Consider the following 20454-nt stretch of genomic DNA (forward strand, 5'->3'; position numbering starts at 1 on the left):
TTGCTTATTTTATTTTTATAAGTTTACATTGGTAGTATATATTCTTTGAAGGCAGCTATTGTATCTTTGCATATTAAACAGATTGGTATATTTCCAGCATCAATCATAATATATTGAAGTCTTTATTGTTCTTCAAATGCAATTCATTTGCTGTCTATTTTTCTTTTTCTTCCAGCTATTAAAATAAAATAATTTATTATCGATTAATGTATGTACAATATAAAAACTAAAAAGTTTGTAATTTACTATACTTTTCAAAATGCGTTCCAGACAAATAATAATAAAATAAATAAGAACATTGTTTAATATTGTAGCATAACAGGCATTAGACCAATGTATTTTTATCAATAGAAAAGCAATTAAAACTAATTTATCAACTTAATAAAATATTATTGGAACTTTTCGTACTGTTGTTGACACATGAAAATGCGGCCAATTCGAGCTAAGCTCAACAAATTACTCCACACACTAACTTTTAGTTACAAATCCCTTTGCCCCGTGTAAGTTGGGGCTCTCCTGCGACACAAGACAAGCGTCTCGTCTCGTTTGACAATCGAGCCAAATAAACCCAACAGATCCGAGTCAGTGTATACTATGCGCTCTAGGTCCGTGTGTGTAGTTTACGACTTTAATAAGCTGAGTGTGCAGCGCGCGATGCAAATCCACCCCCTAGTCGCCGACGCCTAGAACACGAGCGTCGTTCGTAATTAGGCGTCAAGATGGCGCCGCCGTTTAATTGATTCTAGCGCCTCGCCGCACGTAATCTGCAAAGTGTTCGCTGGCTGCACTCATTGCAGCTGCAACGACATAATCTTCGTGTAAAGCGACATAATTTACAGCCAAAACACCACGAGGAGCTGAGGTGAGATACCAAAAATTGAGCTGTCTCGTGCGCTGCACTATTTAACACATGACTTGTTATACAGGGTGGCATGACACTATTAAAATCTGTGTCTCAAACAGAAGTGGGACATCTTTTCGATTACATTAAGCTTCAAGTTTTTTCAGGCGTACTGTATTTCTTTATTAATAATTATATTTGTGTATTTTTTTTGCGAACCTAAATTTGTCAAGCTCTTTATCTGCATATTTTTAATGATAACCTTTTAAATATGTTTATCAAGTCAAGTATAATTCAAGCACTTAAATCAAAGGTTGCAGTAACATATTGTGAGATATGTATCATTCACATAAATGGCTAAAAAACTTTCCCTCTGGTAATGAATCGCTTTAAGACGCGTAAAAAATTAATTCCGAAATTATCGTAATTATCTTCACTTATCCAGGGATTTGTATGTATCGTAAATTGTCCGGGGGCTTAAAATTGCACTGCTTTAAATTGCGCATGTAAGTGTCTACATTTACTGATTAATCTTAACTTTATTATTTGCTTCTTTCCATTCTACAAAGTATAACCTCGGTAGTAATACTCTGTATATGACATTCCAAGGATCTGGCGTTAGCATAGTGAGCTGTATCTTATACTTCTGTTTCAAAGTCATACAAGTTTTTTGAACTGATATTTTAGAATCGAGCCATATTAAATCACCCTTTAATATATAGATCAAAAGTTGCATCTACTCTAATGAAACTATCAAGCTATTTTAATCAACATTTTTTTATGCACTGCTAACTATGATGCTCCGCAGCTTAAAATATAAATTGTAAATCTTCCATAAATATTGCTAAAAAATACTTCTTTAATTGGTAATATATATAAATACTATGTTTATTTGTTTAATATTCGTTCAATACAATTGTTGCCTTCTGCATAATACAGTGTGTTCAATAATCCTATGTCCGAGTTTTTTACAATATACTGATAAAGTATTATATAAACCTTAATATTATATCTTAGATTATCACTTTGAAAAAGGTGTTTATAAATATCTAAAGATCTTTAAGTATATTTATTTTTAGATAGATTGTGATTTAGTGTACGATTAGAATTTTAGGATTTTATTAAATATAAAACCCATACTAAAGGGTCTAATGTTGCAACTCACAAAAGTTGCAAATGCAAAAAAATCATTAAAATAACTTATTTTTTCAACTCAGTTATAAAAAGTTAGGAGTTATAAAGTATTCAAAATCATATTTATAAAATAAAAAGAACGATAAATTAATAAATCGAAAATTCACATTTTTACACACACGATTATATTTTAAAGGAGAATTTTTATTATACCTAAAACTATTTTTTTTTTTAATCAAAATAATTAGAGAGTATCTTTCCATATTTTCATGAACGTGAACTAAACTTTTAGCTTTAGATTTAATTAAAAATTTTGTTTTTGACCATCGTGACGCATTGGGGTAACCTGTTAGGTTACCCCAATTCCTAATTTAATTGAAATAAATAAATAAGTCATATTTTAACAACATTTTTAAAATATTTAATAAATATAGAAGATATTAAAAACATATTGCAATAAGCTAAGTGATTTTCTTGTAATCAGATATTATGATATCTGATTACAAGAAAATCACCAAGTTTATTGCCATATGTTTTTTAATTTTTTTTAAGTAATATTTATCACTGTAATTTGTTGGTAATTTTGCAATTTTTAACTAAAACATGACGTGTAATTTGTTTCCAAAATTTCATTATAATAGAGATTTTTGTTGTAAATATACGGATAAAATTACATGCTAATTTTATTTTGTTAAAAATTGATCAGTGTTTTATTACAAGTGCTGAATTTATTTAATATTTCGTAATTTAAAAAACATACCTACTAGGTAGATCTAACTAAAACTATATTTATGTAAGCATAATAAATAATGAAAAATAGTTTCATATTACACGTACCCATAAAAAATACAAATAACTATTTCTATATCACTAAAAAAATACAGATGTATTAATGTTACGTAAAATCTAAAGAAAAATTATTGATAATAAAAAAGGCTGAAATATGTTTTATTATAAATTACATTATTTTATTGCTTTAAATGCATATTACAATTGAATTGAAACTATATTATGGTATATTCTAAAATAAAATACAACGCGTATAACAAAAAACTTAAATAAAAAAATATTAGTATTTAGATTATCTTATTGTTTGAGTCAGAATTTATATTTTAAAGTGCAAAACTCGTTTATAAATCAACAAAACATGCTTATGGTGTATATTTTTGAATAGTCAATATAAGTAGATAACAATATAAAGCATTATTATATATTATGAATATTAAAATATTTTCTTTAAACAGTATTGATGAAAAAAAAGTTCTAAATAATAATTAATATTCTAAATGTTAGACAATATAACTAAAAATAAAGCTACAAAACTTAGCTATATTAACTATGAGGCAAATAATTATTATTATTAAAATATTACAATATTTATTGTATAATATTGAAAGCTTCAGTGGATTATACAATATATAATATTTTTTTTTTAATTTAAATATGATGCCTTTTCAAGAGTATAAAATATAAAAAATACATGTATATTAATGACTTTGTTGTTAAATTATTTTTAAGGATTGTTGGGGTATAATGTTATGCAATAAAATATCCTTATAAATTAAATTTTATTTAATTAAAAAATGTCTAAAAAATATTTTTTTTTTACTGTGCTTTTTTGAGTATATATTTGAATAAAAACAGCTCAAGTCTTGCTGAAAAAAATTGTTTAACAAGCTTTATCACTGAAAATTATTCTAATAATAATAACTATAATTTAAATCACATTTTTATAATTATTAAAATATGCGATTTTACACGTTAGTGTGATATTATTACAAGTTTTAATGGCAGGTATATGACGTTAGATTAATATACATCATACTGTTGTAAAGAACAATAATAAGTTTACATATTTATTTCAATTATAAATTCCAGAATTTATAATATTCGGTCATTTGACTCGAATATACATTTAAATTATAGGTAATTAAAAATGCCTTTTTTGTCACGTTTGAGATATTGTGCACGAGAGCCCTTTCAAATAAGGCGCAAGATTAACTTTAGCATAAACAGGACCCGGGTGTCCCTTTGGTCCATTCTTGCAGATTAATTTTTAATGCTACCCGTCCGGTTCTTTTTAAACATAAGCGTTTTAAATATTTTCTTTGTCAGCAAACACCGATCGTTATTTATTCTGCTTGAGATCAGACGCTAAATAAATACATACTAAGGGGAGTGATGAAGAAATGTGATTGTTAACGCTTCAATTGAGCCGAAACGGTTCTCTTGTTGAACTCCTCAATTTTCCGACTCGCAGCTTCCGTTGTTATGCTCGTGGAGTTTTACCTTTTTTTTACTTCGTCTTAAAGAGCAAAACGGAGGTGTTTTCCATACCCTACGAAACGCTAAGTCATGTCGCCAGATCTTGGTGAATAAGCCACGCGAAGCGAGAGGAAGCCTTCATAAAAGGTTATTGAAAATGCAATTTCCTTGTGTCAAGTTGGAGCGAGAGCTCTCTTATCGCGTTTTTTTCTCTGAGCTTGTGCTTGTGTTTGACAGTAGCTTTTCCGGAGTTTTATTCACGAGGGTGTATATGTGAAATATTTATTGGCACGTCTCGGCCAGGCCGTATAGTCCGCGAGGAATATTTTTACGGGCAATGAATATGTTTACGATCGACTGATGTTCGTATTGAGCGTTGTCTTTTGAGCATGTTCACTGTGATATAAGCAGACTTGAAATTCAAATAGGATTCTTTCGTAAAATGTATTTTGCTGTTACAAAAAGTACATACAATAAATCTCTTTATAAAGTATATTATTTCATTTTTGATGTTTCTAAATATTTTACATCAATATTTTGCCGTCAAAGTAACACACTAAAACATTAATCTTTCAACGACGAGGGACTGAATAATCATCCTGATGTAAAGTATATACCTCAACCGGATGATTGATTGATTTACCATCAATCAACTATGATTTTTGGTTAATCTTAATTAGATTTGAAAGGTCGCTGGCTTTTTTGCTTAAGTAACCGATTGCGAGTTTTGAGAACAAATGTGAAAAAAAAACAAATATTTTTGTTTTACTATCGCTCAGAAGAAACGGATTATTGAATATACCTTGCAATTGGAAATTAATATGGATATTTTAAAATCAAACTGAAAGTGCAACATTGCTATAACTAATGCCTTTAATTTTAAAAATTTTAAGAACTCAGTAACAAATTTTAAAAGCACTAGAAAGCGATAGTAGTCAACACCTGATTAGTTTTTTATAAGAAACCCATGCTAGGCATTTGGCTTACTTAATTTCAAGTAACTGTATCACTATACTATCATAGTTAAAAGTTAAATAATATGTGCAAAAATAGTATTGAGCTAATTATTATATTACTGTTACGTAAAATCTTGTTTCTTGTTACGGTGAGGTTAGAGGTAATTATAAAACGGCAGATAAACCCGGATGTAATTTTATTACGGGTAAAAGGCTTCAGAACGCTTTTCCGTTTCACACATCGTAGGTTTTCATCTTTAGAGGCGAGACGTGAAAATTGACGGTGAAAAGGAGAAGAAATCGCTAGAGTGCAACCTCGCTCTGTTTTCTTAAGCGTGTTGTAAAAATTTATATCCGCAGTCGCAGTGCAAAGGTAAAAGGAAAGGAATGGAATAAACGGGAACGTATTATTTAAATTTTATGTACGCTATGCGGTATTAACCTAGATATAATGAACTCCATTTTATATTAAAAAATATTATTTTTCATTAATATAAAAAAATATTTTTATATGTAAACACATTATGCACAGATCAATAAAGAAAATATTACTTTTTCTAAGATATGAATAAAAAAATAAGTGTCAAATCTATTATATTTTTTATATTCTGCAATTACGTCAAAAGCGTTTCAAATAACTGTAATAATATTTTCGCATCACGCCAAAGGGAAATAAACTCATTTTTTTTGTACCATTTAGCGTTGAATGAAATTTCAGCTTAGTTCCACTTTCTATGCGTTCGTTTATCCAGACGACTTGTTTTTCCTTCTCGTTTGCGTTTCAATTATTTTGTTTTCGAGCTCACATGGAGCCTTTTTCTCTTCCTCCGTTTCAAACAATGTTTTTCTTGAATCAAAATCGCCCTACATTTATTCTCTCTTTGTTTTTTTTACAGGTCTTTGAGAGATGAAAAAATGAAGATACCTACGTCGAAAGTGGGACTCGTGGCATATCAACGACTGCTCAGCGACCGATCGTTGTGCTCTTTCTAAAATATGACGTTTTCAAGTGTTGTGATATTGTTTAAGTTATAATATTAAGCGAATTTAGAGGGGGCAATGTTAACTGTGCCTTTTCGTTGAATGGGTCGTTTGTGCATGGACGATTAGGAATTATTATGGGTTGTGGAACATGATGTTGTGGACTTTGCTGCTGGCACTCCTGACCTGGTCGCTAACTGCGGCCCAGGTTGCCTGGACTCCCATCTACATAGATGGAAAAAGTAAGTAAAACCTTAATTATTATTAATTTAGGTATTTTTTTTAATTTTATTTTATTTGGCAAATTATTGACACTCAAATTTTAAGAATCGCATGCAGCATTACCAGGATTAAATAGTTTATTTTATTAAAAAAATAAAAAAGCTATCTAAATGCTTTGTTAAGAATAAATTCATTACAAATTTAAACGAATGATTTAAAAATAGTCTATTAAATAAAGTTGGAAAATATATTTAATATTAAAATACTATGTTATTAGTCTCTAATTCAGACGAACCAATAATCATCTGTTTAAGAATTCTAAGAAAAATTTTTAAAGCTTGCGTGTTAGTTTAATACTTGACATTTATATCAGAAGGCTACATTTTGAATATTTTGAAATAGTAATTTTCAGGTAGACCAAAAATCTCTTACCGGCTGTATTTTTACCACAAATTCAGTATGTTTAAAAATAAAAATGTCATTAGTATATATATAGAATGAACGGTTCGAGCAAACAACATTGCGGGACTCCAGCTGGAATATTTCGCGGTATCGAAATTATTTAGCGAAACAAGATAGCTTCTACCTTTTATGTATGAGCGCGTTGTATTTAGATAATTTACAGTGGCAAATGGTTTTTTATGTCTAGGATTCATGTACTATTTTTATGCTGAAATTAGCATAAATGTGTTTATTTAGCCTGATTTCCCTTATTTTGTGAAAATAAATTGTTTGTATAAATTTAATTTAAATACCAAGAAAATATTTTAGGCGCAATATATTTGCTCTATTTTGTTGAATATATAATAAAAAAATAACCGCTATGATTTAAGTAGCATTTGCAGTGACTCACCATTTTTATAATGTTATTATATCATTCGATTAAAGTAATAATGTCAGTCCCTTTATGCGTACATTACAAATTGGTTATTTTTCAATATTGCCACACACATAAATTTAAAAAATTACCTTATGAAAAAAAAAACAAAAATAAGTATTTATTAGGCTATTTATACATTTAGTATTTATATTAGTTTGAATATGTATATAGACAAAAATCAACAACGTGAATCCGATACATTTTATGTTTACGTCGGGCGTCATCCAATCGGTTATTTCCCAATATCTTGCGCAATTTTGTTATACGTACGCTTAAAGGAAAATTACCCCATTAAAGACACGTTCGACGCCTGGGGAAAAAGAAAAAGGAACCGAAACGAGGAAAACACCGCGAAAATATTTATTCTGCGGTTTCAGTGTCGGTGTGGGGTAAGAACGGGAATATAAATATGGAGCGCTGCATCACGGACAGGGAAGAGAGGTGCCTTAAGAAATTTTAGATAAAAGAATAATGGAGAAGACATAAAGTCGCATACGTGATGAGAAAGCAAAACGGAATATCGTGTCTGTGGAAATTTTTCAACGTTTTTTCCTTCTCGTCAGTATTTTTTTTTTTCATTTTTTCCACGCGAAAATTTCCATCACGCGTCCGACACGCAAACGTGTGTAGCGAGTTTTCCGATACACATTCGTTATTTCCACTTGTTGGTCATTATGTTTAAATTGGCCATTGAAGCGCGCGAATTTATGCTAAACGAATTCGAACCAACAATTTTCAGCTAATTCTGGATGACGTTTCAATGTTACTGTGTAATCATCATATGTTTCCAATCAAATTTACTTGCTTGCTAATTTTTAAATGTTTGTAATGACAAATATATCTATTTATTTCTGATGATATTATTTATTGAATTTAAATAAAATATTAATAATGATAATATGATGCTGTCCCACTTATTTATCATATATATTTTATTTATTTATTTAAATTAAATTAAGATTATTACGACCTAACAGGTTACCCCAAAGCTTCACGATGTTAAAAATAGATAATATAAAAAATAATAAAAATAATACATAATAAGAAAGAATCGGGTTAACTATAGATTTCAAATGTCATTGCTGGAACAGGGTATACGTGAAGAGGGAAGTGGCTGCTTTCTCAGTTTTTAAATCTTGATTGATGCTTGATGAAGTCCTGATTGTTGCTGGTTCAGAGTGACTAGTATAAGTTTGTGATGAAGGTTGATTTAAAGTGATATGCGCTGTATATAAATGTGCTTATATTCTCTTGGTCAAGCTAATGAAAGTTTCTTTGCTTTGACTTCTCTCGACTGGTGTATTAATTGCAGTGATTTTGGGTTCAAATTAGATTTGTTAATTTTTGTTATATTTTTTATAAGAAAATCGTTGCGTGCTAGTTGGATATTTGGCAACACTTTTGCCATTCCGGATAGCACATTCCACAAGCTTACGTTTAATGCGTATTTACAAGTGTTTTATACTTGGCTTGGTGCTACCCAATTTTTTTTTATTTAACAAAACTCTCATGACAAATGGTTGTTATATATAAAACAACGCATGTAATACGTACTCAATCTCATTTAAAACTTTAACTTTAAACTTTAACAATTTCTATGTTATATTTTAAAAAACCTGTCTGTAACCCATAAAAGTCAGAGTTACAGGAATTCGAAATATTTTCTATTCATGTTTCATAATTAAAATCTGCTTTTGAGTTCCCCTGTACTTTTTACGAAACCGACTTGTCTAACTGATATTTGACAGTCGAGATAATAATATAACAAAACACCAGTCAAGATAAAATATAAAATAATATACAACGACTTAATATTGTATTACATAAAAAAGAATCAAATATCAATTTCTCAAAGCAAATATAAAATGCAGTCAAAAATATATTTCTGTCCTTTGAAAAGTGGGAATGAAAAGTACAAAAGGAATATTTAAGCCATTGTCTTGTGATAGGATAAATAAAAAATAAAAATTTGAGCCAACAAAGGCAGATACGAAAAATGAGATTTTTTCAATCGTGAAAATTCATACAATTTAATAATTAAATAAAATTTATCTGTTAAAATAAATGTGTGTACAATAAAAAAAATATTTTTTCTTGTGAATACTAATAAATCAAGCTATAAATTTATTTCATAAATAAAGACACTACCTTTTTCACTTTATAAAAAAAATATTTATTCAACTGAAATATATGTAAAATATATTTAAAAAAATATTTTATTAGATATATGTATGTATATAAATACAAACTTATTTTTATTATCATATAGCGATGGACTTAAGTGCAAGTTGTTATTTTACGAAAGGGTTAATAGATATATAAACCCAACCTTAACCTTAACAAATTAATCAAACGCAACTTGAACTAATAAGTTTGTTTTGGTAATTTATTTAGTCCATTAAAATATAGTTTTTAAAGATCTTCTGAACTTAATTGATTTTTATGTGCTGTTTTTTTTAATATAAAAAATGTTGTACTATTTACACGTTCTTATGTGACAGCTCCGATGAAATGCAATAAGCATTTTTTTTAGTGACTATTTTTATAATTACTTATTATATATTTTTAAGCTTTTTATATTTTTTCTTTAATTATGTTAAATAAAAAATAAGAGGATTTTTATAATATTTTTATACAAAAACAGGATTTGAAAATTTAATAAATAGATAATTAATGATATATATTTTTTGTATATGTCATTCCAAAATGTAATTTAAACTTTCATTTGAGTTCAGTACCATTTTAAATCTTTCCGTACATTATTAAAGTATGTTATTCTTTACATTTTAGGCCAGGTAGACCTGTGGACTCAATCGGCGACTGGTTGCACGTGCACGTGGGACCAATCACGAAAAGACTGCGCGTGTTGCGTCAAAGAGGGTGCCTGCTCCTGCGGCAAGGATAATCCGTCAAGATGTGCGCAATGCGGATTAGAATCATACTGTTCGAATAGTAAGTATATTAACAATTTTTAAGTCTATACAGTTATAATAACACTCCACTCAAACTTAAATTTTCACTCTATCTTTCCTAACTCGTTACGTACGTAATCTCACGTCAAGTATACAATTATTTATATCAGTCGTACAAAGCGTTGCAAATATGACATTTTCAATGTTGTGTACCTCGTCCCTTTTTCTTATCTTCTAGCGGCATTTTATAACGTTTTTATTTCTATTTTTATTCATACATATGTGATGTTATTATTGAGATGAATTTATCTTAATATTATATACATATATGTTTTTAACGAGCTAGTTCATTTCTTAAATATTTTTATTACAATTCTGACAATATTGATTAAATAGGTTTTTCTTATGCGCACCTGGACTCGAAGCTTAAATTTAAAAACATATTCAGGAACTTTGCTTTAAATAGCTAACCGCCATTGCGTCCCTTATACCGATATTTATTAAAAAGAGCGCGCTAACTTTAAAAAATAAAACCTTAATTTATAAATAATTATTAATAAATAATAATAATAAATGAATAACACCAATTTTTCTTAACTGTGTCATTCAAGTCATTTAAAATAAGGCTTTAAAAATAATACATAATATATATTTTTTTAAATGTATATTATCCATTAAATACCAACGATTAAAGAACACTGACATTGTCATACCAGACTGAAAACAACATTAACCTTTTAAACGCCAAATTATTACTACGGCCATGCACCACAGGCAGAATTTTTTGTTGGCAAAAATAAAATCTATTATAATTTTTATTGTCTTTTACTTTGAAAAACATAATATTTTTTTTCTTCTTAAGCCTGGGGTTATCACATTACAAAATATAAAAATAAAATAATTTAAAAATATTGTAAAATACTTTTAAAAAAAATTAAAAGTTTATTTAATACATTTGTATAAATGCGATTACTAGGGTTGTCACATAGCTAATAAAAATAATAAAATTTCGTAAAAAAAATATTTTATATATTTAAAAAAAAAATAGTTAATATAAAATAACGTCAAATACATGCGTGAATTACAACTTTAATTAATTATTCTCGTTAGTATTTTTTTATTATTTTGAGAGACGTCACTATATGTTAAAACATTTTACGTCACACAAAATTAGCTAGTAAAATAAGTACAAAGTGAAGCGCGTAAACGCGTTCATTTTAACACGCTTAAGGCGCAGAAAGGGTTAAATTTATATAATAATATGCACATATTGCTTTAGAGGCGAAAGACAACTTATCAATGGTTCCAGATCCTTAGTAAAATGTACTTAAATTAAAACTAATATTTTTTTCTTTCCTAAATTGTGATGGGTTTTTGAGTTTTTTTCCTTAAATTTTAACCACCATCGCTTTATATTAAATTTAAATTTTTTTCAAATTGTGAATAATACAAAATTGTTAAAATAAAAATAGTTCTTAACCAGTAACGTGTATGGTATTGATAATTATTATGTTTTTAAAATATTTATATTAGTAAAATAAACGTATTTCATGCTCTAAGCTTATAAAATAGGAAATAAAAAATTCCCAGCCAAAAGTCACTGAACTTTGACAGATTGTCATCGCCTCTTAGGAACTTTAAAAGCTACGCCTAGAATGTAATAAATTATATTTCAACGCTCCTAGTATAAAAGCACAGGATACAAATAATATATTTAATCATTGCCATATTCATCTGTGAAAGCAGAAAAATCTATAAAAAACATAATTGATTTCATATATAATTATATATTAACTACTAATAACTATTTTTGTAAAACGCATTTTTATGACATTATTAACTTTTTTATTTTATTATTTATTTAACTTATAAGGCGCGTTATTTATAATATATGTAAATTTAAATGAACAATTTAATATTACCATTTTGTTGCTAGTTAAGCATTAACAAATTTCCCAATAATTTTTACGAGTGTTGCAATTATAACACGAATAGAATGAGTTCTTGAAGTAAACCGTCTCGCCTGCACCAACGCTGACGGTTCATTAATTCGAATGCGCTTAACGACCTCATTAATTTCGATAAGTTTCACGATAAGCCCGGGCAGTTTCCCGGGAATATGTGGCACTTTAAAGTGCTTGCTAGGCAAAAAGAACACCGGCGCACGCCCCAGGTGATTTACGAGTGTCTGAGGCCGAATTACACCATGTCAAAAAAAAGTAAAAATACTACGGCCCACCTCTACTTCACGTGCAAATTTCTAAGGTGCTTCATTCCTTCGCGTCGTTTTTCCCTTCAGGTCGGATAACGCGGCTGTGAATCTTGCTCTTCTTAGACACTGCGACCGAAAGTGCCTGTGGTAATGCACTTCGCCATTCTAAGATTATCTTAAGCCAGAATTATGTATGTGTGCAAGTGTGAGGGAGGCTCCGATTTTAAAGTGTCATAACTCTTGAGAGAGAGAGCCAGGAGTGTGCAGGATTCGAGATTTTCGCGAGTTTCTAGAAGAGCTCGATTTGCATATGCAATTTTGGTAAAGGTGTTATAATATGCAGTGTGAGCATTTAAATATCTATATATTATAATGAGAAATGCATTATTGTTAACCTAGATAGACCGTAATAGAAGTAAAAAAATATATAAAAATCTTCAATGCTAATAAGTAGGTAATCAAAATAGTTTGTGTGGTTTTCGTTACAATTTTCTGCAATACCTTGTCGCAACTTTTTGAAACCTTAGACTCATCTGTTCAATTATATATCCTATAGCACAGATATGTATAGATTGATTACAACACTCAAATGTGGCTTGTCTGTTGATTTATAGCTTAGAAGACTTAGCAAATTTATTTCGAATTAAATTGAGCAACAAAAAATACACTAAATAAAGTTTTTTTTTGCTTTTTAATAAATAATTATATAGCAAAAATATACATTTTTATTAGGGCTGCAAATATGATAAAATAGTGGATATTTCTATAAATATCATATAGTATTTGAGGTAAGCTAGGTTTTATCATAATTTTGACACACTGAGCTTATAAGTTTATTTTAGATAAACCCAGTTTTTATTTTCTTAAAACAGTAAAGTATATAACATAATTAATAATAATATATTCATTTAATTTTTTTAATATTTTTTATAAATACTTTTTAATTTGTTTACTGGGACAAAGTTTTAATCCAAGTACAATATTTACAATCAATAAATGAGCTATAAAAATACTTCATTTTATTAAAATACGAGCTACGTGTAATAGTTAAAATGATTATATATAATACAACACTAAAATTATATATTTTTGCCAGATATAATTATAGATTACTGAGTAATATTAAACAAGAACTAATTTATTCATGTTATTAATATAGAAAAAAGTTAAAAAAGCATTATATATAAATAAGTACGCGAATTTGATTAAAAACACTGTCAATCTTACTCTAACTTCACAGTTTATTTTTTTAAATCAATATATCTCATGAAAGAATTAGTCCCTTGTCAATGCCTGTGAAGATAAGCTTAGCAAAAAGGTTGTTAATCGAAAGTTTAAACATATTTTAAAATACAACTTCTCTCAACTTTTGTGTTTTTAGCGCATAGTTTTTTTCTTAAAATAATTAGTCTTGCACATATATTTTTAAGCCAAGTCAGGAAACATAAAAAATCAAGTATAAATTAGAAGCACAATAGGATAATAATAAATTTTAATTATAAAAGCTACTTTCAATAAAATTTACGTAAATTCCAATCGAATTAATTTAACAAGCTTAAAATTTATGATTTTGTTAAAGCAGATTTACGTTACCATTTTAGATCATTATTGACTTAATCGCTACATAAATTTAAAAATAAGTATTAAAATTTAATGACGCATTAAAAATTGTATTAAATATATAAAAAAATATTTTTTAATAAATAAACATTTAATTTATGTAATTATTACAATAATCAAATTCAACACTCATGCAATTATATTATAATTAATGAATTTATTTATTAATTGATCCATTATGTAATGAATTCAGAAATTCACATCTAATGGTCTGTTCATTACGTCCCTTAAGAGTTATGAGATAAGAGGATTTGCAGGTATTAACATTTAAGGGTTGGAATGCTTCAATATTAGGTTTCTTTGAAGGTCTTGAAATCCTCATCTCGATTAATATATAAGCTTGTCAAACTCAAGCTAATTATTATTAGTAGAATTAATATTATATTATTTTAAAATATATATTTTCGATCCTGAGAATATATTTATTTTTATTACCGACATAGAATAACGTATTCAATGGATTTCCTCATATATTTATTTTAACGAAAAAACTGGAAGTAATTAAATTATAATTTTATTTTTTATTGTAAATCAACCGTTGCAACATGATATGAATTAAACCAATGTGTTACAACGGGATAAACACAATCAGTAACTACTAAGTAAATAGTGAGTCAACAGACTGAATTCAAGGTCCTAAAATAAGTTTTTGTATTTTATTTATTAATAAACTATTTTTATAATCTCACGATATAACTTAGTGAGATTATAAAAGTATAAGTCAATCTTATCTGTGACGTTACAACTACTTATATATGTTACATTTTAGTCAATGAAATACAAATATTAGCAATATAAATATTTTTGATGATTTTTTCAATTAAAAATTATATTAAACGCTTAAATTTTAAAATGGACCTCTTACAGAATCATTAAATTTAATAAAACGGCGATTCAACACGTTAATAATGCACGCTCAAACAATCGCAAGCAAGAAATTCTTCATCCCCCATCCAAATTTCTACTTTGTTCACTTTTACGTAGTTAAATTTTCGCCGCCTCGTTAAATTCATCGCCTTTTTTTTTAAATCCTCAAATAAAATCATAACGAGCGCAACGAGTAATCCCGACTCGGATCGTTAACCGTTTAACGGCGGTTTAAATAATAGTTGTGCACGAACAACCGTATCAAAGTTAATTTCGAGTAGGGTTTATCGCGCATATTATATCACGTAGTGGCTATGATGGTTAACATAAGAAGCTGGGCATACATATCGAAAATCCTTAGACTCTATAATAGCAGCGAAATTTCTGATAGTGCATCGAACTATTGGGTTCAGTGGCGGATTCTGACAGCAATAAGTAATTCGATTTTGCGACAGGTGACTGTAATTGGGTTTAATAATAAGTTAACTGATATCATAAAAATGTTTTTTATAAAAAAAATATGATATTATCAAAAAAAATGCCTTTTAATTTTTTTTTGCAAATGCATCGATAAAACGAACTTATATTAAGCTTTATTTTTTGTGTTTTTTTACTAATGCCACTATGATCATTGAAATCACTGATATAGATGGATAAATTTGACTTTATTTTTATATTTATATTGATTAGTATAATATATAATTTATTTATTACGCTTATTAATTTTATTAATAAACACTTAATTTCATTAAAATGCTAATAAGCATTTTCTTAATATTGTTTTAATAAATCTTTTTATACCTAATACCATGAATAATAAATTGTGCTATTACTTTAACACACCTTACGACATTAACAATAACAATGTAATTCATGTATCTACATATTATATATGTGACGTTATTAATAAAAATAAGTCATTTCCATTTGTTATCGCTTATTACCTAATAAATTTTTACCTATGATTAATGGTTATATCTATTGTTTATTAGTTTATCATAAGTAACGTTTTAAATACGCCATTTAAGCCCGTTTTTGCTAGCATATTAAGAACCTTCAAAATAAAATAGATTTTATAACAGTAATCTAGTTCATAAAAAAACAAGTTTGTAGATTATAGGGTATTTTAATAAATATGTAAGGGTTTTATTTTAGATATCAATTCAAGTTTAATTAAATTTTACTTATTTTTTTACATTTTATATTGGAATTTTCAACGCTCCATTTAAATTAGTATCGTAAAATTGCCTGAAGCTACTTTTTTCTACGTATTTTGGGAAGCTTTATATTACAAAACATGTTTCATTTTATTTATATACACATATATATAATAAACAAAAAAAATCATTAAAATATTTTCTTTTAAAAATAGTATTTTCTTTCTTAGTATTACTTTCAAATAAGGTTAATCTTGCTGGCTTAACTTCTTATTCCCTCATTAATAATCCTTACAAGGCATTGACAGTCACGAATACAATCAAACATGTGACCCAATAACTATTATAATTGTACTTTTGTATTATTATTGTTTTAATCGTATAAATGTTAGTTTATTTATTTTTATATAATTTTAAATTATAAATTATTAATAGTATTAGGCATTTTTTTGAGTCCACATACGATCAGAATAATTATTGTATATGTTACAGTGACTGCGTATTTTTAGTAAAGTTATATTTTTACCAGTATAAATATAACTTCAGTAGTTAATATCAGTGAAACTATATTTATTTTTGTTGCTAATGATCTCGCCTTAACATGTAATTTGTCACCAAACAACTGTTAAAAAAAATAATTTAACTTATAGACGCTAGTGAAATATATCTTGTGAAAAAAATTGCGAAATGTCCATTCTATATTTAGACCAAAACTTAACTTATACGAATTACTCCCGTTTAGGTTACGTTTGTATTTGGCTATGATTTTAGTGAAACGGCAGTCAAAATCTAAGTTCTCTGATAATATACTTTTACTGTAATATAAATTCTTTAGATTTTTGTAGCCTTGTTTGCGACTAACGGATCTAGTCGGTCAGGTTAAACTTATATTTTTTTAACTTTTAAAACAGACGTTGTAGCTGGACTAGACTTGGTGTAAAGAGAGAAGCGGCTGCTTTTTTTTCGTTTATGTCAATGGTCATCGTAGCTCTATTTGTTAAAAGTTTATATAAACTTTCTTGTGTTCTAAACTGTGGGGATGTCACATAGAAGTTTTTGATGAAGTGTTGGCGGAAGCGAATTCCGTATGAAAATGGCTGTATAAACGCTATTTTTGCTCTTTTAAGCGATTGATTTGGAAGAAGTTTCTTACATACCCACATTAGCTGCCGTAGCAAATTACGAAAAATTGCGGGTGTATTGGGACTTTCCCCCTTTTTTCTTATTTAAACATTTAGTCCTGCGTGACCGTTGAAATATAACCCTTTGATTAGTAAGTTAATTTATATACGTTTGTTTATTTGTTAGTATACACCCTGGAGTGAGTTCATTTTACATATTTTTCCATAGTTATTTATTTATTATTATGTTTTATTGCATTTTATTTATTTTACTACATTTTTGTATTAGTATGTTTAAATAATTTATTTAAACACTTTTTAAATTTCGCAGATTTATTTTACATATTTATTATATATTATTAGACTTTTTTAGATTTTTTTGGATAAATACAGACGTTTTATTATATTATATAAAATTAATATATAACATTTTTTTGTTATGTTAGTTTTTTTATACTCTTTAATTTATTAATAGTATTTTTACAGAAATCATCTGCATTAATTTAAATTAAAAAAATATTATTTAGATATCATGTTTTTTATTTATTATTTCTTCAGTTATAAATGTATGTAAAGATATAACTATCTGGTTTACCTCAAAAAAGTGAAAGATTGACCACTGTACGTGTACAGCGATACTCCTTAAAGAGTTATGCTCGGCATTACAAATGCTTAATAACTTGCCGGCGCGATGTAAAGACTAATCGCATTTTGTTTATGGCGCTTGTAACGCGTAATATGCAAGCTTTTATTGGAGTTTTCACTTCATACCTCCTGATTGTTATTTTCAGATAAATAGTAATGATCTATAACCCGTAATTTATTACAAATATGATATTTATTTGCCTTAAACAACCTGATGTCAGCTGTACTCTAACTGTATTTTTTATATATGTATATATATTTTGTTCTTGAATTATCTTCATTATCTAAAATCCGAGTAAATAAAACTAGTATTTGTTGTTAAAGTGAATTTAAATAAAATTGCTGAGATATCTCTACAATAGGGAGTACTGGTCGTATTAGTATTTGTATTTAAGTGTCTTTTTGATAAGAGCATTATGATACAATTTATTGCATTCTCTGCGTAGCGTCTATTCAATAAATGAATTTTTAGATTTGCTAAGGACGATCGCGTCCCTTATTCTTGTCTGATGCGGCTTGAGAACGCTTCTATTTTTTCCAATGCTTGCTTAAGTGAATGCTCAGGTTTTTTTAACAAAAAAAAAACAAAAACATCGGGTTTTATTATTTTATATTACATATATAATTAAAAAAATAAATAGTTCGCATAATTAATATAAAATGCAAAATACTTTTTATACAAAAAAGCAGCAAATTAAGATTTTTTTGTGTTTTGTTAATATAGACAAGTATGTAATACAGACAAGTCAAAACACGCGAGAGTCACTCGGGTTGGTGCGAATCACGAATAAAGCTGTTTTTGGCGATAACAATAAGCAGCTGAAAAAAATGATGTGCGATGGTGGTCATCTATATATTTTTAATATGCACTGTACCTGTTTTTTATATAATTTTCGTATAAATAATGGCTATTGTGACGCATTATGAAAACCCGTTAAGTCATAATGGTCATATTTGTAGTAAAAAAATTACCATGTTTATTAAGATTAAATAAAGACATGTTTATTACTAACATTCATTAAAAATATACTGATAATGTTTTATATAAAATATAATTAGTTTATTTTTACCCGAACATATATTTTACGTATAAAAATTACAGGATGTATATAAATCAAACATCATAATTATTCGTATGCAATTTACTTAATTGTGGCCATCGGTCTAATTAGTAGTGCCGCCGTATAAAAAGGATCTCGCGTTTAATTTTTATCGCGCGCAATCCAAGCTCTGAGAGGGTCGCACATTTTTTCGCATATTTATTTTAATTAACGTCAAGCAAAATTAATGTTTATGCGATGCTTTATTAGAGGTCCAAGCGAAATATAAAAAAATATAAATATACGAAGAGTGGCGAAAGAGCGAGTGGAAATGTAGCAAAGAAAATTATTCAGTTCCGTAGTAATTTTTAAATGTAAATAAAAATTATAATTATTTTAATTAATTCAAGAAAAATATACGCAATTACTAAATGTTGTAAAAAAAAATAAAAAATATCTTTAATGCTAACATTCAGCCAAAAAAAAATTGTACGAGCTAGTTAACATTTCGGAACGAGAATTTTACACTTTGTAAATTAAACTGTATAACAACAATTATAATTGTCTTTGAAACACATTTTTTTAGTACAATTTTAAATTATTGCTAATTATTATAATAAATATATATATTAATATATGTCAAAAAGTCCTAAAATAAAATGGCATTATATATATATTCAGCAAAAATATAACTTCCAGAATAGTTGCATCACTGTATATTTTACTATTGAGCATAAACTAACTAACCACAGTGTCATTTGATTGCCATTTCAGCGGTCGCTTCAACTACCTTTCGAACAATTATTTAGGTACAACTCCGAGCAGTCGCACATGACACAATAATTAATGCAGGCAACGTCAGATTTCATTGTTTTGTCACCCCTCCGATACACTCGCTGGCAAGTTCGCCAAAGTCGTTCGCAAATGTCGCCGCTAAACTAAGCTTCGCTCAAGTTGTGCACCGAGGAAAATTACATAACTGGCAACGCAACAATGGGCCGGCGGTGAATAAAAGCTCACCCGGGTTACGCCAAGTTCTGAATGTAACTTTTCATTTTATTGTCACGACTGCCCCTGCACCGTTCATAATTGATATGTGGTCCAACTTGAAGAAATTGCCGGAGGTTGAGAATTATTGTGGTGGATTCGCGTTACCACTTGTGTGCAAGGTCTGCGAATACTACACGCTATCGCGTGTGTTGTAAGTTGAAAGAAGAAAAATACATACATCACATGTAATTGTATTATTAAACATGCATATACATAACTAATAGCACAACAAGTTAATTCCTGTTTATATTTTAATTATTCACCTTGATATTTATATGTGAGATTTAAGAAGAAAGTCTAATTTGAAATGATCGAACTAAATTATTACCACTGGTCTTTTTTTATATATATATATTCAAAATATTTTGCATATTAAATTGTGAATGTTCTAATTACCTGCTCACTAAAAAATCATTTTGAACCAATGAAAAGAAATACCAATTTGTCTCGAAAGTCTTAAATTATTTATTTTAAAAAGCTTATCCTCAGTCAGAAAAGTTGTTTAACAAATTTATTTCAGTTTATTTTTAAGTTTAATTTATGCAACTTTA

At 27.9% G+C, this 20454-nt stretch overlaps 1 protein-coding gene across 13 annotated transcripts in view; it reads left to right on the forward strand.

Moving 5' to 3' along the window:
* LOC148235052 (uncharacterized) overlaps nt 1–20454 on the forward strand; it is a 398703-nt gene that overhangs the window by 230130 nt on the left and 148119 nt on the right. For all 13 annotated transcript variants that reach the window (XM_088185419.1, XM_088185421.1, XM_088185409.1 and 10 more), the window contains 2 exons: nt 6093–6419; nt 10070–10231. In XM_088185419.1, coding sequence (XP_088041545.1) covers nt 6329–6419; nt 10070–10231 — 253 coding nt within the window. In that variant the 5' untranslated portion in view covers nt 6093–6328. The remainder of the gene's footprint in view (nt 1–6092; nt 6420–10069; nt 10232–20454) is intronic.

This window comes from Plectrocnemia conspersa, unplaced genomic scaffold (assembly GCF_051122295.1).
Source record: "Plectrocnemia conspersa isolate PC_06_02 unplaced genomic scaffold, ASM5112229v1 ptg000005l, whole genome shotgun sequence".
NCBI classification, from domain to species: Eukaryota; Metazoa; Arthropoda; class Insecta; order Trichoptera; family Polycentropodidae; genus Plectrocnemia; species Plectrocnemia conspersa.